The sequence below is a fragment of the Pleurodeles waltl genome, chromosome 1_2, assembly GCF_031143425.1.
Source record: "Pleurodeles waltl isolate 20211129_DDA chromosome 1_2, aPleWal1.hap1.20221129, whole genome shotgun sequence".
NCBI classification, from domain to species: Eukaryota; Metazoa; Chordata; class Amphibia; order Caudata; family Salamandridae; genus Pleurodeles; species Pleurodeles waltl.
In genome coordinates, this window is record NC_090437.1 from 356,310,088 (window position 1) to 356,332,598 (window position 22,511).

General features: G+C 44.9%; 1 protein-coding gene across 2 annotated transcripts in view; it reads right to left on the reverse strand.

Annotated features, from left to right (window-relative positions):
* RIGI (RNA sensor RIG-I) overlaps positions 1–22,511 on the reverse strand; it is a 484,815-nt gene that overhangs the window by 290,187 nt on the left and 172,117 nt on the right. For both annotated transcript variants that reach the window (XM_069239695.1, XM_069239686.1), the window contains exon 3: positions 18,106–18,287. In XM_069239695.1, the coding sequence (XP_069095796.1) occupies positions 18,106–18,287 (182 nt within the window). The remainder of the gene's footprint in view (positions 1–18,105; positions 18,288–22,511) is intronic.

Genomic DNA, 22,511 nt, shown 5'->3' on the forward strand with positions numbered 1-22,511 from the left:
GACTTTAGTCGGGTGGAGCTGGCAGTATAGAAGAAGAGGGTTTAGCACCAGAAAATGGCTTTAGGCAGGTTAGAGTAAAAAAAATGACTCTAACCAGATTAGCATAATTTTATGGTGCTAAACCTACCATGCCACATGACTCCTGCCTTAGAAAAGGCAGGAGTCATGCCCACCACCCTAGTGGCCAGCACAGAGGACCGGGGTCCCCTGGGCATGGCCATTGCACCCTGTGCCATGTATAGGGACCCATTTCAGGGCCCCCTATGGCACTTTCAAAAATAAAATGCACTTACCTGTACTTACCTGGGATGGGGTCCCCCATCCTCGCAGTCCCTCTAGTGTGGGTGGGGGTGCCCCTAGGGCCTAGGTAGGGCACCTCAGGGCTCATTCCATGGTGTTCCACCATGGAAATAGGGCCACAGGTCCCCTAAGGCCTGCCCAGACCCAGGTCTTAAAAAATGGGGCAAAGCAAGCTTTGCCCCATTTTTTGACCCCTCCTCCCTCCCTTGCACCATTTTTACATGGGAGTATAAATATGGTGTTAAGGCCATAGAGTCATGTTTTTGCACGGGAACGCCTACCTTGGATCTCATTAAGGCAAGGTAGGTTTCCACTTCCAAAAAATGACTTTAACTCCATAAATATGGTGCTAGACGGGTCTAGCACCAAAGTATAAATATGGAGTTAGTTTTGCACTGAATTAGAATTTTAAAAAATGACGCTAATTCAGTGCAAACAGAGTATAAATATGCCCCTTAGCGTAAAAAAATGATGCTAATCTGGTCAGAATAATTTATTTTGACTCAAAACTGCCTAACGTCATTTTTTTTTAAGCTAGCCTACCCTTTGCACCGGCTTGCACCATTCCATAAATATGGTGCCCAGCTGGTGCTAAAATATGGTGCAAGCCGGTGCAAAACTTTTTGGGGCAAAACTGCCTTAGTGCAGTTTTGCACCAAAAAGTATAAATAAGGCCCTCAGTACCTTCACTGTGACAGTGGCTCCTCTCAATTCGCAGAAATCTCCACAAGGCTAGGAGAGATCTCCAAATATGGCAGGTGTTAGATCAGTCAGGGTTCAGGAAGAAATGACCTCTGCCACACCGGCAAATAGCTAGCTTCCTGCCATACTTTAAAATCAGCCCCTGAATCAGAATGTAGGTAAAACCTGCCTGCTGCTTGTGTCACATGTTGCAGCGGTGGAGCAGAGTTTCACTGCAAACTGTGCTGCAACCTAACCAGGGTGACTGTATTAAATTGGTAGGGTAACCCTTTCCTAAAATAATATCCGAAATTGTGACAAGGACAATGCCAGCAAAGCTGTAATCTAAGTGGAGCAGTAACTTACCACTGGCAGCGTAAGTCCGAAACAAGTATCTCATCTCCATTACAAAGCAATATCCACAATTTACATTTTATATTTTATAGCTCGTGGGGACTTGAAGCCACCGCAGACTATTTTATTGGGGACCATCAGGAGAAGGTACCTGCAGATTGTGAGTTGAGACTCGTACTGGACTTTCATAGCCTACGAAGTACCAGTTCTACGTGCCTCACGAAGTGGAATGTTGGTGTAGAGTTAATCTGCCTGTTTTTTTCTTTTCAGTGATATATATTTCAGTGTCATTTAGACTTGGGTGCTTGTGGTAAAAAGGACGAAAAGACAAATCCTGCTTGTATAGCACTTGCCAGGATTGTGAGTTCAACACAAATGATGGTAATTTCTGTGTTTGCACAGGCACTTGCCATCAGGTCTTGCCTGTGGATGTTACTTATGTAAAACAGTGACCTTGTTATAGTAATGCACTCAAAATGGGCATCCATACTATTTGTGCGAATTGGGTATGAAAAATGACAAGTATCCCCATATATTCTGGGGGTGTAAAGGAAGGGATTTCATCACATGAGAAAATATTTTCCATGTGCAGAGAATAGGGCAATATTTGCATTTTTAACCTTAACTCTAATGTAAGATGCCAGATTGCCTGCCAGTGATCACTCTGCTAGTTTTGGCATTAAAACCATGTTTTTTGTAGCTTTCCATGAACACAGGATTTTAAATGATTAAAAAATGGAACACTATGAAAAACATAGTCCTAAGCCTTTTTTAGAAAAGTAGTTTGAGGCATATTTACGAGATTGTCACGCACTGCAGAAGTCACCTTGCTGCGCGACAAGGAAAGGGCAGAGATGCGCTGCGTTTAAGTCAATACGGTGCATTCCTGCCTTTTCCCCGTTGCTTGCACCCTTTTGGCAGCTTAGCTCCAACGCAGACAACCTTGCACCATGGTGCAAGGTTGCCTCCGCTGAATGCAGGATTGTTTTTGTTCAAGAAAGGACACATTCCAGCACAAAAACAATCTTGAGGGTTTTTCCTCCTTCTATATGAGGCTACAGCACACTTAGAAAGAGGAAAAAACAAGGAGAAATAAAGATATTTCTCCTTCGCCTCACCTCGGGAGGCATAGGTTTCTCAAGCATTTCTCCTGGTAAATCTGGAAAAGCATCAAAATCCATGGATGTTGCATGGGAACACCCACACAACACCCATGGAAATGCCTCCCTTGTGCAGATTAATGCAATGCAGCGATTGCAGGTGGACTTGCATGAATTCATAAATTTCATTTTTCAGTTGAGTCGCTCTTGCAAAGAGTTGCATGGTGCAAGAGCAACGCAAAGGGGCTCATAAATATGCCCCTTTGAGTATTACCCCGAAAGTTACCAAGCTGGTTAAACCCTAAAAAACACACAAAGACAGCCAGACCAAATATTCAGTTACAGCTACTGGTACCATCTACATAATATATTTAAGAAAAGTAAAATGGGGCAAAAGGCTACAGGAAACAGAAGACCATTGGGCATATTTACAAGCCCCTAGTGCCTCTTTGTGCCACTTTAGTATCATTATTTTTTTTACGCTAATGTGGTGTTAAGGAGGCATTTTGCTGTGCCATATTTACAAGGTGGAGCAATGCATGCATTGCACCACTTTGTAACCCCTTCGTCACATTATGCCTGCACCAGGCATAATGCATGCAAGGGGGGCATTCCGATGCTAGTAGGTCCACAAAAATAATGCAAATTTACAAGATTTCACTGTGCCATTTTTGGCATCATCTTTAATGCCTGCTCAAAGCAGGTGTTTAAATTTGAACCCAAAATACCCTATGGTCTTTCTTGCAATTTGCTGCACTAAAGTCAACATTTTTGACACTAGTGCAACAAAGTGCCACAATAGCATAAACAATTCGGATGCTACTGGCCTAACAAACGACATGGTGCACCGTATCATGAATACGGTGCTAGCATGGTGTTGTTAGGTGCTGGTAGGGAGGCGCAAGAAAAGTGGCGCATCACCCATGATGCGCCACATTTTTGTAAATATGCCTCCATATGTTGAGTCTGCATTCTAAATCTCCATGGTCAGATGTCTGACAATCTGCATTACAACCTCACTGCTTAAATGGCCTGAAATTACTAATGTTTGGCCTCTTTGGTTCGGAACCAGAGACAAGGCAATAGTCGGTGGCTCTCATGCCACCATTCTACCCCATTCCCCCACACCCAGTGAGTGAGTGAGGCACTTATGAGCACTTCTGGGAATCTACCGGTCATCCTGAGGAAAGCACTGCCAGCTGCATAAGCTAGAAATAATCTCCGAACAAGACATATCATGCCAGGGTGACAACGCTTGTACAAAATGAGATAGAATTGCTTTTTCTCAAAGAAGATCAACTTCAACTGTAACTTGCAGACACCCCTTTGTTAGAGCTAGACAAAGATCTAGGGTGATGGAGCTAGAAATACCACATTATAACTCTCAGCACAACAAAAATTGTTCTAATTTCCTCAGTTATTTGAATACTAATATCCTAAATGGTACAAGTCTAAATAACAGGTTTCATAGTGGTTAGCTGTGGAGTACTACTGTCTTAAACAATCATACAACTTCTGGCAGGAACAATCAAATCAGTCCAACAGGACTGTCATATGAGAATCCGTGTGTTAGAAATGGGGTCTTTGGTTGACAGTCAGGTTACCCCCTGTTCAAGCAAGGACCCTCACTCGAGTCAGGGTAAAAGAGAATCACACTCAGCTAATTCCTGCTTACCCCCTTCGTAGCTTGGCAGAGCGGTAGGCTTAACTTCAGAGAGCTAGGTGTAAAGTATTTGTACCAACACACACAGTAACTTAATGAAAACACTACAAAATGACACAACACAGGTTTAGAAAAATAGAAAATATTTATCTAAACAAAACAAGACCAAAACAACACAAATCCACAATACACAAGTCAAGTTATCAATTAAAAAGCAAAAATAGTCTTTATTTAGTTTAAAACACACACTAACACTGTTAGCATGAAAAAACACCAGATATAAATGCACAGGTTTAGCACTGGCACTTCTCGTATTCAGAAGTACAGGCCCTCACACATCCATTGGGTGTCATGTTTCATCATAGGGCCCGCTCCACGCCAGACGGGCGCTGCAATGTCTGACGGGTCCCCTGAGGGGGCACTTTGCCGGAGATCTTTCAACAGAAGTGTGTGCCAAAGTAAGGGTTTGGAATATACTCAAACCTACCCTCAAAGGATGAAAGGCAGAAGAGAGAAAAAACACAAGTTAAAATTGGCTAAAGGACCTCCTAACAGATAGTTTTTAATGAAGTGGAAGGCCTTGGTCAATATTAAAAATAAATCGGGAGTGGGCGAGGAATAAGGTTCCCCCACTTTCAATAACAGAAAAGAAAAGCTCCTAGGGACACTCATCCCTACAGCTTATACATACGGTCAACATGTTTCGTGCCCTAGGTGTCCCTACGGATTGTGCGGCGCTTCATCAGGACCAGCAATCGCTACAATTCTTCTGCTATGCTACATGCCCCAAATGAGTTTTTAATGCATCAAAATTACTCACATTAACATTACTCTGTGAAAGGCCCAGAAAGGCGAACCTGTGTGGAAAAAGGGCCAAAACGTTTTTTAGAACAAAATCAAAATAACCAATCTGAGGAAAACACCCAATAGTGTAGTGACAATCAATGTGATAGGTGTCACCAAACAGAATCATGCACCACTAGGCACAATATTGTACTCCTTACCCTCCCCTCCTAGGGAACGAGTTCCTTGGGATCAAGCGGGCCTTAGGACTCGCAGTACTCTAAATAAACAAGAAAAAGGATGAACAAATATGAAATTATTCAAAGAAAAATGTTTCTGACTCAGGTTCAGTTTACAATAGTGGTTTATCATCAAGTAGAAATTCTCCATCAAGTGGAACATCTCCAGTATCTTAATGCGCGAAGTATAGGGAATTAGTGTCAATTGTAAAAACAGATTTAATGAAGTCAGGGACACATCAAGGATTGAGTCTCCTAATAAAGTTATATCTTACGTACAACAGAGTCAGTGGGAGCCAACTTATTCTGCATTTATACATATGACCTGATAGGGACAACGGGCAATGTGAATGAAAAACAAAATCCTAAAAATGTAGGCAGGGTGCGGGGTATAAATATGCACGTCTGCGTGTATTGTCGTCTAAAAGAAGTGCAGCAGCAAGTTGCGTTTCCGCTGCACGTGAGTGAAAACCTCGCGTGAGTGAGAAACATACCTCATCATAAATGTGCTCAAAGGACAGTAATATCAGTGACATCCTGGAAGACAGGGTATTAAAGACAAGAAAGGAGAGCACTTACATATTCCGTGCGGACCCGGAGCCGGGGACCTACCCGGCGTTCGCTGTCCTGGAAGTGCTGCACAGGAAACAGCGCGTCAGGTAAAGGTCCCCGGCAGAGCGTGGACCGATCAGGAGGGGGAATCCCCTCTGAAAGGCGGGACGGGAGAGAGACGATAGTTACGTCCAACTAATTCAGTTGAAGAAGGACTAGAATTTGCAAGTCTTTCTGAGACCTATTTTGACTATCCGGAGCCGACCAAGCCCCGATTAGTAGTTCTTCAAAAGTGTTTATTAAAGGAAGTGTGTTACAGGTAAATGAAAAATAATATGTCAATAAATACAGGATCCCTCGAAATGATCACAGTATGAAAAAAAGAAAAATCAGGATAGATAATCACCAAAATTTGGTACTAAATCAGGTCACAGTACAACCACCAGAGAGTATTGGCTCCAATCAGAAGTTTAGCGATCATTCTAGGTAGATGTAGGCAATCACAACTTGACAAGGTGAACCGAAAAATGTCGGATTCCCCTATTAACACCTAAAGCACGCAGAAAAAATTTATCATCAGATGTCATGAAAAAAATTAATAAGTCAACTGGCTGTCAATTGAGAGAAAGGTGCAACTCAATAAACTCAATTATAAATGACAGACCTTAAAAGAAAGAAGTCCACGGGATATCATAGTTTAGCCCATGGATGTGAGTCTCCAATCTGTATACCCAATGTTGTTCCCTCTCAAAGAGGCTGTGGGGATTGTTGTTATAATTAACAGTCTCAAGTACAACCCACCACAGGTCATCTGGGGTGTGATGGGTCTCACAAAAATGTGTACTCAATTTGGTAGTGGTACGTCCACATCGAATATTACTGCGATGTTCATTGATCCTTATCTTTACTGGACGTGTTATCATCCCTACATAGCGTAACTGACAAGGACATTGGATCATATAAATGCAGTTCCGGGTGTTGCAATTAGTGTGTTTTAGAAGATGTCAATGCCCAAACGGTTGGAGGTCTAGGACCTCAGTACGTGTAGTCAAAGTACAAACATTACAATTCCAACAGGGATGATGTCCCTTAACTGGAGGTAATTGCCATAAAGTCGTCTGTCTCTTTTCCGAGGTTGACAGCCTGGGTCAAGTATGTACCACCATATCTTTAATATTGTCAGTGAGTTTAAATGCAAATAGAGGTTTCGGAATATCAATTCCCCTACTGCCAAGTATCGACCATTGCTTATTGATCAACTTCTTGATGGTGTTGGACATAGGGGTGTAGGTCGAAACACATGTAAGTCGGCGGTTGGAATGGTTAGGTACAGGTGCCAAAAGAGCCTCTCTATGGTTGTTCCGAGCCCGTTTGTGGGCTGAACTGACTATACTTGGTGGCTACTGTCTGTTGTGTAGTTTACGAGATAGATCGTCTGCTTGTGTCTCAAAACTGGATAAAGTATTACAATTATGATGTAATCTAAGGAACTGACCATAGGGTAAATTATCCCTAAGTGATTTCGGCTGATGGCTGTCACATAGAAGTAAGTTGTTCCGGTCTGTTTGTGGTAGGTCGTTGTCTCCAGTTTGCCATGGCGAATAGTAATTAGGAGATCCAAAAATGGGAGCTGTGTAGTGGACACAGTGGAGGAGAAACTTAAGAAAAGGTCTAGGGTGTTGACCCATGTGATGAAATCGCCTACCAAATCAAAGGCACCATGCCAGATGATAAGGATGTCATCGATGTAACGACACCAGAGTTTTATATTATCCTTTTATGGATTAGAATCATTAAGTATAAATGATTCTTCGAAATGATACATGTAGAGGTAGGCTAGACTCGGTGCAAAAGTGCTCCCCATAGAAGTCCCTCGTATCTGATGATAGAGTTAATCTTCAAACTTGAAATACTTTTCGGTCAGAGCTATGGAGGCACATTGCATAATAAAAGGAGTAGGAGTTGAAGATGTTGTCATCTGTTTACACAGAAAGTCATCAACGACCTGGAGAGATGCTTTTTGCGGGATATTAGTATATAGAGATTCTACGTCCAGACTTATCAAGACATGGACTTGTTCTGTGGCATTAATCTGATCAATGAGATTAAGAACAGATGCAGTGTCCTTTAAGAAGGTAGGTGTCTCTTTTACCAAGGGCTGTAAGAAATGGTCGCAAAAAATAGGTGATGGTTCCAGGACCGAGCCAATCCCAGATACAATTGGTCATCTAGGTGGAGGTTGGGTGTTCTTGTGGATCTTGGGCAGGCAGTAGAAATACGGGATACCGGGGTTAGAGGTGTCCAAAAGGTCCGCCTCTTTCTTAGTTATCCACGCATGGGATACTGCCTTGTTGGTCATGGATCGTATCCTCAGTTGTAAGTCCTCTGTGGGATTGTGGGTGATAGGAGCATAGTATGTTGCATCACTTAGCAAACGTAAACACTCGATATGACGATGTGTCTAGAATAACTATGGCACCACCTTTGTTAGCAGGTTCGATGACAATGTTAGGATCGTGGGCCAAGGAGGTTAGAGCTTCCTTCTCCTGTGCAGAAATGCTCTGAAAATTCTTCTTAGGGTGTAACTTCTTTATATCTGATAGAACGGCTTTTTCAAAGGCGAGCAGTTCGCATGGCATAGCAGCAGTGGGCGGGACAAAGGTGGATGGCTTTCTCAGACCAGAATCCTTTTGAAAATCCGGTGGTTTATTCTGAAAGAAGACATGAAGTCTAATCTTTCTAAAAAACTGGGACAGTTCACAATTAAGGCAGAAAAAATCTTCCTTAGGAGTTGGGACAAAGCCAAGTCTTTTGTCAAGAGCAGGGGTTTCAGCAGTCGAAAGTCGTCTTGATGATAAATTGACCACTAAGTTTTGAGTATTGGGTCCTTGCCCTGACTCCTGGTCACCATCTGGGGTTCTTCTCTGGACCAAGGTACATGGCTTCCTCTTCCTCTGCGCCTGCCTCTTCCTCTGCCCCGGCCTAAAAAAGGTCCATAGGAGAAATAGGGACGTGGCTGATAAAAAGGATATGGAGATTGCCAGGGTATGGGTTGGTGTATCAGAAATTGGGGAACATTGTAGAAAGATTGTACGTCACCATCATCGGTACTCCAACCATCGGAAGATGAACTATTGCGCTAAGTGCATGGTTTCCTATATGTAAGACCTGAATCATTCGAGGACTGTGATTGCGTTTCAATCTCATAGTCATCTTTAGTATACAGATACACTTTCTCTCTACTGAATTTATTGATGTCTTTTTGTAGCTTCTTAATTTTCTGTTGGGTAGGATATTCCTTGTGTTCGTTCAACTCTGTATTGATTTCAGCCAACTGTGTTTTAAATGAGACGAGTGATATGGTTGCTTTAAGTGAACTTTCTGTCAAATTGATCTCAATGGTAATAGAGTCAGCCAATCTTTTTGAGGTATTGATAATAAGGACTAACCAGTCCCTAGTACATTTCCATGCAATTTGTGCCCAGTCCTTCCTAAAGGTCAAGCCCTGTAGGAAGATCCTGGGCACGTTTGTCACGATAAGCCCATTGGGAGCTATGTTGGCTCATAAATATTCTGTCATAATTGTCCTGTGTAAAATGGTCTTAATCAGGTCACGTTTTAAAGAGGAAAGTTTATCCCAATCCTCCTTCTGGCTCCCAGAGGGACCAGTCCTGTCGATCCCTAAAATAGAAGGGGTTTGGAGTATAGCTAAAACAACATCATTGTTAAAACTCAAACCTTGGAAGTCTTCCATTGGGGACAATCAAGGTATTTGTATGATATTACAAGAAAAAGAAGAGTCCCACAGCTAGGCTGCTGTACTAATAAGGCAAAAATGAAGGGAGACAGGGAAATTAGCTAAGGTCCAGTGTACAGTCTCCCAAAATACTAGACACACCAAAAAAGAGTACACAGTTCCTAAACACCAGATATAAAGGCACAGGTTCAGTACCAGCACTTCTTGTATTCAGAAGCACAGGCCCTCATACATACATTGGATATCATGCTTCATCATAGGGCCCGCTCCATGCCAGACCGGCGCTGCAATGTCTGATGGGCCCCCTGAGGGGGCACTTTGCCGGAGATCTTGCCGGAGATCTTTCAACAGAAGTGTGTGCCAAAGTAAGGGTTTGGAATATATTCAAACCTACCCTCAAAGGATGAAAGGCAGAAGAGAGAAAAAACACAAGTTAAAATTTGGTCAAGGACCTCCTAACAGATAGTGTTTAATGAAGTGGAAGACCTTGGTCTGTGGGCGAGGAATAAGGTTCCCCCACTCTCAAAAATAGAAATAGACACTCTTCCCTACAGCTTGTACATACAGTCAACATGTTTTGCGCCCTCGGTGTCCCTACAGATCATGTGGTGCTTCATCAGGACCGGTTCTGCTATGCTACATGCTCCAAATTGGTTATTAATGCATACAAATTACTTATATAAACACTACATTGTGAAAGTCCTAAATAAGCGACCCTGTGTGGAAAAAGGGGCAAAACGTTGCACAGTACAACCACCAGAGAGTATTGGCTCCAATCAGAAGTTTAGTGATAATTCTAGGTAGATGTAGGCAATCACAACTTGACAAGGGGAACACAAAAATGTTGGATTCCCCTATTAACACCTAAAGCACGCAGAAAAAAAAAATTATCTGACGTCTTGAAAAAAATTAATAAGTCAACTGGCTGTCAATTGAGAGAAAGGTGCAACTCAATAAACTCAATTATAAATGACAGACCATAAAAGAAAGAAGTCCACGGGATATCATAGTTTAGCCCATGGATGTGAGTCTCCAATCTGTAAACCCAATGTTGTTCCCTATCAAAGAGGCTGTGGGGATTGTTGTTATAATTAACAGACTCAAGTACAACCCACCACAGGTCATCTGGGGCGTGATGGGGCTCACAAAAAAGTGGTACTCAATTTGGTAGTGGTACGTCCACATCTATTATTACTGCGATATTCATTGATCCTTATCTTTACTGGACGTGTTGTCATCCCTACATGGCGTAACTGACAAGGACATTGGATCATATAAATACAGTTCCGGGTGTTGCAATTAGTGTTTTTAGAAGATGCCACTGTTCAACCGGTTGAAGGTCTAGGACCTCAGTACGTGTAGTCAAAGTACAAACATTACAATTCCCACATGGATGATGTCCCTTAACTGGCGGTAATTGCCATAAAGCCGTCTGTCTCTTTTCCGAGGTTGACAGCCTGGGGCGAGTATGTACCACTATATCTTTAATATTGTGAGTGCATTTAAATGCAAATAGAGGTTTCAGAATATCAATTCCCCCACTGCCAAGTATCGACCATCGCTTATTGATCAACTTCTTGATGGTGTTGGACATAGGGGTGTAGGTCGAAACACATGTAAGGTGGTGGTTGGAATGGTTAGGTACAGGTGCCAAAACAGCCTCTCTGTGGTTGTTCTGAGCCCGTTTGCGGGCTGAACTGACTATACATGGGGGATAGTGTCTGTCGTGTAGTTTACGAGATAGATCGTCTGCTTGTGTCTCGAAACTGGATAAAGTACTACAATTACGACGTAACCTAAGGAAGTGACCATAGTGTAAATTATCCCTAAGTGATTTCGGGTGATGGCTGTCATATAGAAGTAAGTTGTTCGGGTCTGTTTGTTTGTGGTAGGTCATTGTCTCCAGTTTGCCTGGCAGAGAGAAGTCTTTGCTGTCCCTGAGACTTCAAAGAACAGGAGGCAAGCTCTTGATCAAGCCCTTGGAGAACTTCACAAGATGGAAGGCACACAAAGTCCAGTCTTTGCCCTCTTACTCTGGCAGAAGCAGCAACTGCAGGATAGCTCCACAAAGCACAGTCACAGGCATGGCAGCCTTTCTTCCTCAGCTCTTCTCCAGGCAGAGGTTCCTCTTGGTTTCCATAAGTGTTCTAAAATCTGTGGGTTTTGGGGCCCTTCTTACAGAAATGGTATAAGCAAGAAAATGCTCACTTTCTAAAAGTGGCATTTTCAAACACACAATCTTAAAATCAACTTTACTAAAAGATGTATTTTTAAATTGTCAATCAATCAAACAAATTTCTTAAGCGCACTACTCACCCAGTAGGGTCTCAAGGCGCAGGAGGGTTACTGCTTGAAAAGCCATGTTTTGAGGTGCTTTCGAAGGTTAGGAGGTCTTGGGTCTTGCGCAGGTTGGTGGGGAGGGAGTTCCAGGTTTTGGGGGCGAGGTGGGAGAAGGATCTGCCCGACGGAGGTGGTGCGTTGGATGCGGGGGACTGTAGCGAGGGCGAGGTCGGCAGAGCGGAGCTGTCGAGTTGGTTTGTGGAAGTTGATTTGTTCGTTGAGGTAGGCCAGTCCGGTGTCATGGAGGGCTTTGTGAACGTGGACAAGGATTTTGAAAATGATCCTTTTGTTGATGGGCAGCCAGTGTGGGGATCTGAGGTGGGCGGAGATGTGTTTGTGGGAAGGGAGGTTGAGGATGAGACGTGCGGCTGCTTTCTGGATTCGCTGGAGTTTTCACTGAAGCTTGGCTGTGGTCCCTGCATAGAGGGTGTTGCCGTATTCCAGTCTGCTGCTTATGAGGGCGTTGGTGACTGTTCTTCTTGTTTCTAAAGGAATCCATTTGAAAGTCTTGTGTAGCATGCGAAGGGTTTTGAAGCAGGAGGATGATATGGCGTTGATTTGCTGAGTCATGGAGAGAGATGAGTCCAGTATGATGCCAAGATTGCGTGCGTGGGTGGTGGGAGTTGGGGTGGTCCAAGGGTGATGGGCGACCAAAAGTCATTCCATGCTGTCTTGTTGGGACCGAAGATGATGATCTCTGTTTTTTCTGAGTTCAATTTAAGGTGGCTTACTGTCATCCAGCTAGCGATGGTGAGGAGACCGACGTGTAGGTTATTCTTGGCAGTAGATGGGTTCCTCGTGAGGGAGATGATGAGCTGAGTGTCGTCAGCGTATGAAATGATGGTGAGGCTGTGGGGGCGTATGATGTTGGCGAGAGGAGCCATGTAGATATTGAAAAGGGTGGGGCTGAGGGAGGGTCCTTGGGGGACCCAACAGATCTAGGTGGCTGTAGACCGGAAAGGAGGGAGGCGAACTCCTTGGGTTCTTTCGGAGAGGAAGGAGGTGAATCAATCCAGGGCTTTGTGGCGAATTCTGGAGTCAAAGAGACGTGTGCAGAGGGTTTGGTGGCATACGGTGTCAAAAGCGGTGGAGAGGTCTAGGAGGATGAGGGCGACGGTTTCGCCCTTGTCCAATCTGGTCCTGATGTCGTCTGTACAGGCGATGAGGAGTTCTCGGTGCTGTGGTTTTTGTGGAATCCAGACTGGGAGACGTTGAGTATGTTGTTGTCTTCCAGGAAGCGAGACAGTTGTATATTTACTATCTTCTCCATGACCTTTGCAGGGAAGGGGAGAAGAGAGATGGGTCGGCAGTTTGTGAGGTCTTCAGGGTCTGCTTTGGGTTTTTTGAGAAGAGCGTTGACTTCGGCGCGGTTCCAAATATCTGGGAAGGTTGCGGTCTCAAAGGAACTGTTGATGACGGCCCAGAGCTGAGGAGCGATGATTTGTCTGGCTTTGTTGAAGATGTGGTGGGGGCAAGGATCTGTTGGGGAGCCTGAGTGGATGGAGCTCATTGTTTTGCCGATTTCTTCTTTGTTGGTGGGGGTCCAGGTGTTCAGTAGGTTGGTGCAGCTGGGTGTTGTGGTGTTAGTTGTGTCGGTGGTGGTGATGGTGGGTGCTAACGATGTGAAGCTGTCATGTATGTCTGCGATCTCGCGATGGAAGTAGTGGGAGTTGCAGAGGTCTTCGGGGTGTGGAGGGTCGATGGTGCAGGATTTGGGTTTGGTGAGTTCCTTGCTGTTATGTGTGTTGTTGTCTATGTGTTCTTTGTAGAAGGACCATTTGGTGGTCCGGATGAGTTGGTGGTGTTTGCGCATGGCTGATTTGAGGGCGGAGAAGTTGCTCATTGAGTGCCAGGCTTTCTCAATTTTTCGGCATTCTCGTTTGGAAGACTGAAGTTCTGTGGTGAACCAGGGGGCGGTCTTGATGGTGCGGGTGTTGTTGTTTATTTTGAAAGGGGCGAGGGAGTCTGTGCAAGTTTCTAGCCATCATGTGAGGTTAAGGGCGGCGGTGTTGGGGTCGTTCGTACTGGGAGGTAGAGCTTGTGCGAGGTTGGAGATCAGGTGTTCTTTGGAGATCTTGTTCCACTTGTGGTAGGGGGTAGGATGTTGTTGGTGGTGGGTGGGGGACTTCAGGAAGGAAAAATGGGCGCAGTGGTGGTCAGTCCAGTGGAGTTCGGTGGTGTGAGGGAAGGCGATGTGGCTGCTGGAGGTGAAGATTGCGTCTAGCGTGTGTCCGGCTGAGTGGGTGGGTGAGGTGACCAGTTGCGTGAGGCCGAGGTTTGAGAGGTTGTCCAGCAGGGCCGTGAAGTTGCAGTCCTGGGTGCTTTCCAGGTGAAAGTTAAGGTCACCAAGGAGTATGTAGTCTGTGTAGGTAAGGGCGTGGGAGCTAATAGTGTTGGCGATGGTGTCACAGAATGGGGGGCAGGGTCCTGGTGGTCTGTAGATGAGGGTTCATCTTAGGGTGGTGTTGGCGTTGATGTGTACCTGAAAGTGTGCAGGTGTTCTGCGTTTTCTAGGGTGTTGTTGGTGTTGGTGGAAATCTTGATGGAGTTTCTGTGTATTATGACGATTCCTCCTCCTGGTTTGTTGGTGCGGTCACTACGGGTGATTTTGTATCCTTCTGGGATGGCTATGGCGATGTCAGGTTCTGATGAGGAGTTAATCCATGTTTCAGTGAGGAAGGCGATGTCGGGAGAGTTTGTGGTGAGTAGGTCCCAAAGTTCGATGGCGTGCTTGTGGACAGAGCGGGTGTTAAGGAGGATGCAGTTGAGGTGATTGGGGGGTTTGGTGTTGTTGGTGTTGTTGGTTTTGGTGTGAGTGCAAGAGAAGTGGCATGAGTGGCATGTGAAAGGTCTGTGTGTGTGTCTGGGGTTGGCCTGGGTGCAGGCAGGGTGCCGGCCGGGGTTGAGAGCAAGGAGCTCTGTGGAGGAGTAGTGGCGCTTGGGGGGGCTGGAGGAGTGTGGACCAGGGGAACGGGCGATGGGCGCGGTCCAGGTACGAATGGGCGCAGACGGGCTTAACTCTGGCACGCCAGCGACATGGCCGCGCAGCGGCCGCCATTAGGAAGGGGAGGTGGGAGGGAGTAGCAGCTGGAGGCAGGAGGGAGTGGCCAATGGGGGCACAAGGGGGGCAGGGCCGCAGGGGACGCAGCGGCAGGGTCAGAACAAACCGGCAAGAGCCGGAAAAGAAAAATGGGCACAATCAGAGCAATACGACGAAGTGGAGCAGAAAATGGGCACAGGTAAATTTTAAAACAGTGTGTGAAATGAAAAACAAATTGCAAGAAACTAAATATGATATACAAATAACAAAATACACGGTACAAAGCACTAGATACGCCTACCACTAGGCACCAGGGATGAGGTGCTGGTGGGTGCCTGCAGGTGGTGGAGGGCCTCAAACTTCTATTTGCAGCAACGGTGGGGTCAGGGGCATGGAGGCAGTCTGGTGGAGCCGAGTGTACTCCTGGCAGGTCAGGGGGTCAAATTGTGAGCTCAGAGACCCCAAACTGCACATGTCAATCCGCTCCCAAATAGAATCTACACTTTGATCAGATTTAAAGGTAGTCCCCATGTTAACCTATGAGAGAGACAGGCCTTGCAACAGTGAAAAACGAAATTAGCAATATTTCACTGTAAGGACATATAAACACATTACAATGGCACTCATTACGACCTTGGCAGGAACGGACCGCCGGGCGGCTGCCAATGCAGCTGCACCCCTGCCGCGGCCATTTGGAGATTCCCCGCTGGGCGGGCGGGGATCTCGGCTGCAACACAGGAGCCGGCTCCAAATGGAGCCGGCTGAGTTGCGGCCGAGCGACGGGTGCAGTTGCACCCGTCGCGCTTTTCACTGTCTGCTTTGCAGACAGTGAAAAGCTGCACGGGGCCCTGTCAGGGGTCCCCTGCAATGCCCATGCCAGTGGCATGGGCAGTGCAGGGCCCCCAGGGGCCCCGCGACTCCCCATACCGCCAGCCTTTTCCTGGCGGTTCAAACCGCCAGGAAAAAGCTGGCGGTAGGGGGACTCGTAATCCCCTGGGCAGCGCTGCTAGCAGCGCTGCCCTGGCGGATTACTACCGCCGGGGCCGGTGGTTTCCCGCCACAATGGCCCCGGCGGTAGTAATCACCTGGGAAGCACCGCCAGCCTGTTGGCGGTGCTTCCGTCATTACAGCCCTGGTGGTCTTGTACCGCCAGGGTTGTAATGACCCCCTATATGTGCTACCTTAACCATACACTGCACCCTGCCCTTGGGGCTGCCTAGAGCCTACCTTAGAGTTGTCTGACATGTAAGAAAAGGGAAGGTCTAGGCCTGGCAAGTGGGTACACTTGCCAAGTTGAATTTACAGTTAAAACTGCACACACAGACACTGCAGTGGCAGTTCTGAGACATGATTACAGAGCTACTTATGTGGGTGGCACAACCAGTGCTGCAGGCCCACTAGTAGCATTTGATTTACAGGCCCTGGGCACCCCTAGTGCACTGTACTAGGGACGTATTAATAAATCAAATATGCCAATCATGGATAAGCCAATTACATACACATTTTGTAAAGGAGCACTTGCACTTTGGCACTGGTTAGCAGTGGTAAAGTGCACAGAGTAACAAAAACAGTACAATCAGTCCAGCACACATCAAAAACCTGGGAAACAGAGACAATAGGTTAAGGGTACCCACGCCAAGGATGAAAAGTCTAACACCATGCATAGAAATTTCCAATAAGAAACTCACAGGAGTTCATGAGAGAGCAGCTAATAATGGCTGCAGAAAAACATAAAGGTTGCTAACTCATATTTGTTCAATGTTCCCTTCCTAAATATTAGCGCGTGTGATTTTGTGTCTGTGTGTTATTGTGAATATGAGTGTGTGGCGTCTCCAGATGTGAATTTTAGAAGAGGCACACTCTTGGCCATATATAAAACTGGTGGGGACACCTATTTTATATATGTATATGAAAAGGGTCATACTGATCCATCAAGTGGGAACCAAGAAAAAAAGGTGGGGATCGCAAAACGTTGATTTCCCACTTTAAGTTGTAGAGGAAACTTTGCTTTTTGATGCAGAATAAATGGCACAAAGGAATTACACCAGATTTGGTAGTTAGTTAGAACTTTACCCAGGAAGTGTGCTTTTTTGTGATTCGGTGTAAGCCTGTTCAGTCATTTTGAGAAATCTGAGTTTAAAGAAGTGCTTTAGATATTCTTGAAGGTGTTAAAAAGTTAAGTATATCAGGATGGTTGGTCCCACATCAGTCCACCAGTACTGAAATTTAAAAAAGTATGGCCCTCTGATTTCCAGAGGTAAATTTCCTCCCATCGCCCCTTTCGGAGCTCTGAGACCCAGTCCCTGTGCACTGAACTGGTAAAAAAATAACAAAAACATATAAGAGGTAGGGTAGGAACACCTTGACCATCTGGCATTTGTGTGGTTGGAGGGAACCCGAGGATTTCAGATGCCTTGATCTATGTCATCATTGATGTCATTTAACATGCCATGAGTGATGGAATATGTGAGCTCATAAGCAGTGCAAGATATAGTCAGCTCACTAATTATAACTGGTGAAGTCGGTGTTTTTGGTTTTTAAACATTAGTTTTTTATCTTATTTTAACATATAACTATAAGCGTTTTTCAGTGAATTATTAGGGTTTTTTAATGTAAGTGAAACTCTTTTTACCACGTTTAAAAATAATGCCGTTTTCAACTTTGTTTTTTCAGTGAATACACACACAGACGTTTGCTTTCAATGTTTAAGTCTGACTTTGTGTGTGTATATATATATATATATATATATATGTATATGTATATATATATATATATATATATATATATATGTATACATATATGTATATTTAGCTATAGATATATAAATACATACTAATTAAGTCAGATAAAATAAAAATAAGAAAACAACACTGCTTTTCAATGAAAGGCAGTTGGACAATTTAATGTAATTGCAACTTGCAGACTGTTTTTTGTGATGCCTCCTGGCACATTCCGCAGCTGTTGTGGTGGCACTGTGTGTGTGTGTTTGTGGGTGGGAGGAGATATTTTGGGGATGTTTTGGGAGAAGTGCCTATCCACCTACACATGGAAGCACATGCTCTATGACTTGACCACTTTTACCAACCAAGCAGGTATAAACAACACTCAGTTACTTCAAATGTTTTATAAGCGCAGGGAACATTGCCGCACATTCATGCATTCACTCTACGGCTAAACAGTGTACTACTTTTGAGCCTGTCACCTATTAAAATACAACTAAAAATTACAACAGAAGTTTTGATAATTTCTTTTGAAAAGATCACAATCATATGTGGTGGACTGCATGGAAAACATACCTGCCGAATTTCTTCAATGTCTCTTTTATTAACGCAGCTGGTGAGATGGTCGATAATATTTCGAGGGTCTATTTCATTTTTGACGTTTGGTTCAATAGTACGCAAAAGGGACCTAAATACTTCCAAACTTTCAATTTTCCCAAAATCCCACTCTTCGATTGCTTGAGAAAGGCCTGTGTAACCTGAAATAACAAACATTAAACAATAATGGCAATGATGCTTCTGTCTTAATCAGCTACCTTTGCACTTGGTCTCTTATACACAAACCCAATAATTTCCGACTCCACATATGTAACACAATGCCAAGACTTTTTCAACACAAATGAAACTATGGGTAATTGTCATCAAGTCGTATTCACTGGCCCATGGTTATGAGATTATCCCCGAGCACGTTTGCCTTTTTGAGGACACTTTTGGGAGAATTATTTTACATTTGTCCACTATCCACAAATTAACAGCTTCAGCCCTCAGTTTATGTCGGTGACAATAACAAATATGGTTGAAAAACCTGATTGAACTACTGCAATCACTTCCCACTGGCATGAATTCTAAGGCACTCAGGGGTGGTTTTGAGGGACCAAGGCTCATTTGCATTCGGCTGGTCTATGTCTAGAGTGGCGTAGTGGATGAAATGAAAAATGATCAACTGGAAAGTGGCCCAAGTAATCACCAGTGGCTGAGGTTAATTCAGAAACTGCTTTTTGTTGATGTCAATGCCCTAAGTGGGCTGGGTAGCCCCCCTGCTCACTATGTCACAGGACTCAAGATATACCTCATGGGCAAGGCCTACGTAGTTTGAAACTTATGTGAGGTTTCCTCTCTTCCTGTCCAGCAGAGATCTGGCTGGCAGTTTCGCTGGACAGTTCGCATTGGGTCAGAACTAAGACAGATTTGTATATGGCTGGTCTGTGTCTATAGCAACATAGTTGGTGAAAAAAGGTGCTCTGGGCTCTGGTCCCATGCAATTACCAGTGGCTGAGATTCCTACAAGCATTCTTTCCATCACCTTGTTGTTCGCTGCATCGAGGTAAACGTGGGATGTAGTGATCAGCAGGTAACAAGCTGATTCCCAGCACGGTCAACTCATCCTTCCACCCTTCTGAGGTTGTAAAATGAGTAGTACTAAAATGAGTAACAATACCACCTGTTGATTCACACTTACCTCCCATGAACTGACCTGTTCCTCCCCTTGGATTTGTTTTGATTTTGCACACTCAGATTATCTTTAAGATAAGCGTCACATTCAGCTATGATGACTTTCTGTCACCTGTGCTTTCATTGCACGAGACTTAAATTCCGTTGTCCGTGCCCTTTCCTGGTTCACGACTTTGATTCCTTGGCCCCTCTTCCTTCCTGGTGTGAGAATTTGATTCCCTGGCCCCAGCCCTTCCTTGGCGAGAGACTTTGATTCGTTGGCCCCTCTTTCTTCCTGGTGCAAGACTCTAATTCACTGGAACCTGTCCTTTCCAGGTGCGAGTCTTTGATTCACTGGCCCCTGGCCTTTTCTGGTGCGAGATTCCTTGTCCCCTATCTCATTCCTGGTTCAATACCTTGACCACTGGTATGCGATCCCTTCTGGTGCTTTACTGCGATCTCTGGATCTTTTGTTAATATTACGCAGGTTCGGCGCTCTTCTCTGGCTCTCTTGTCTTGAATTCCCCTTGAGCCATAATATGTTTCTCTGTCAGCCTTGTGTCTTGGATTGTGTGAATTTATCATGCTGAGGGTTTATCCCTATTTTGATATATAACAATCTGTGAGTGGGACAGGGCATTCTATGACTTTTCTGTGCCCTGCTCTCATTTTAAATGAACTTATATTCAATTCACCTCCTGATGATCTTCCTCAATGCTAGTCACCAACTATAGCATTTCGTTTCATGGGCCATCACCTTGGCTCTTTTTCCACCAGCACCCATTTTTCACTTTATCATTTTGCATTAGCTTTAGTGTTCCTGGAAAGGGGCTGATGGTCTGATCTAATTTCTCATTAATAACTTTGGCCCTGTTTGACGACTCTCACAAAACATTACACAAAAGTGCTTCTTTTTGACTAGTTTTTACAAGGAAGGTTTTGGGGTGATCAGTTAAGTGGTGACTGACAAAAAGGGGGTCCCAAAACAAGTTTTCCTGAACATATTTCCATAGCAACTTTAGACATAGCTCCAGCTAAAAGTGCTTAACAGATTTACACCAAATTTGGCAGAAAATTAGATCTTGGTCCAGAAATAGTGCTTTTTGTAATTTGGTGTAAATCTGTTCAGTACTTTTTGATGCTAAAAAGCTTTGTACATCTATGTACCCCGAAGATCTTTGGGGCCAACAGATCTCATGCTGAGATCTGATTGGCTGCCACCACATCAACAAGGAAGTGGGGGCAGCCACCTAAGGACTCAGTCCTAAAAAATGCAAACAAAAAAGACAATAAGGGGCAAGGTAAAGATACCATGACTTCCTCAGCCTGGTGGAGAGGTCACAGAGGGATCCCGTCTGGGGCCATAAATACTTTTTATAATTAAATTGTGCCATGAATCTGCAGCAGCATTAAAAAAAGAAATACAGGCTACAGCACTTTTGTTTTAAAAACCAGATGGGATGGGCCAAGACCTAGGGGGGATGATGCAGTAATTGTTCATAATGAGGGGCATGGTTCCCCTCCCCAGGCAGTTTTTGGTGCCGGGACCCCATCACATGCGGCTCAAAGCATTTTATAAGGGGAGGGGCACGTACCCCCCCTTCAGGTTGTTTTCGGCCCTGGAGACTCATCCCCCAGGGCTCGCAGGTATCTCAATGGGGAGGGGGGCATGTGGTGCCCTTCGCCAGGCAGCGTTCAGTCTCAGGGACTCCATCCCCCAGGGCTCACAGTATTTTTAAGGGGATACTGGCCCCCTTCCTGAGCTATTAATAGCTCTGGGGACCCCATTCCCTGGCCCGACCCTGAGACATAGTAGTTTCCCTGTCCACACTGGCAGAGAAACCTGTTTTTGCTCCCTTTTGGCAGGAGCATTTTTGAATCTCCCACCATGGGGGAGCAAACACAAAGGCCCACATTTAAGAAAAATGACATACAACTGTGCTAGCACAATTGTGCATAAATCTTTTTAACATGAGCTAACGTCATTCCCTAGCGCCATCCATGCACCATATTTAAGAAATGACGCACGATGACGCTAAGGAATGGTTAGTGTAAAAAAAATGACAATAACCATTGTGACATGCTGTAAGGAAAATGACGCTAATGCTGCAAAAGTGCTGCTAGACCGTTTTGTGGTACGTATATATGTCACAAAATGGGTTGTTGAAATTTTTTACCGCATTAGCGTCAAAACAAACCACACAAGCAGGAAAAATTGCAATTTAAAAGACAAGATGGAGTTTGCAGGGCAGGAGAGACCCCAGGGAGACCCCAATCACCCAATACCTGCCAGGAGGGTCGAGAAAAGTCTCAGGAGAAGGAAAAGAGGAAGTGCAAATGTCGCTTTAGTGAGGAGCAACATGACATCCTGGTCAGAGAGGTGACAGATCACCAACACCAGCTCTTCGTCACCTTCAAATTGCCAAGTGGTAGGAGAGACGCAATATGGCAGGCAATAGTAGACAAAGTCAAAAGTGTGGCAGAGGTGAAAAGGTCTATCACAGAGTACAAGAAGTGCTGGCACGATTGCAAGCGCAGCACTAAGGGGAAACTGGCCAGGAACTGCAAGGAGGCACTGCAGACTGTGGTGGGAAGTCCCACACCACAGGAGGACCTGGAGGAGCTGAAGGAGATGGTCACAGCAGTCAACCCAGAGGAGCTGGTCACTGGAATCGCAGGACAGGACAGCGCAGACTACCAAGAACCACCACAAATGCAGGGAAAGTTGCGGGGTGGGAATATCTGGAATTCCACAAATGACAGAAGGGGGAGGCACATAGTACACACTCGATGCATGCTAAAGGATTCCATCGGGACACCTAGGCCCTGAATCAAGCCGTGCCATACCCACCCAAGCCACACATGTACTGACGCTTTGGTTGTGGTATGCACTCCACCATATAAATAACATGGACATAGGCCACTCACTATGGCTATACTCCACCATGTAAGTAATGTAAATATGCAGCACGTTGCCTGGAAGGAATGTACAAATAGTGGCTGTGCCTCGACAACACCCATTGCATATTCGTAGGACATATAGTTCACTTTGTGCTTTCTCCAAGGCTACAGCCAGATAGGGTTGCCGACAAATGTGGTATGCTGTGTCGTCAGCATTCACAGAAAAACACACAATCATACGTGGGGACTGTCTCTTAGAATGGCAGCTGTTTTATTATAAAAGACCACTTAGTCCCAAACACGTTAGAGGGAGATTCCAGGCAGATGACCACAACTGTATGCTGATTGCTGCAAGCTTCCCTACAGTTACC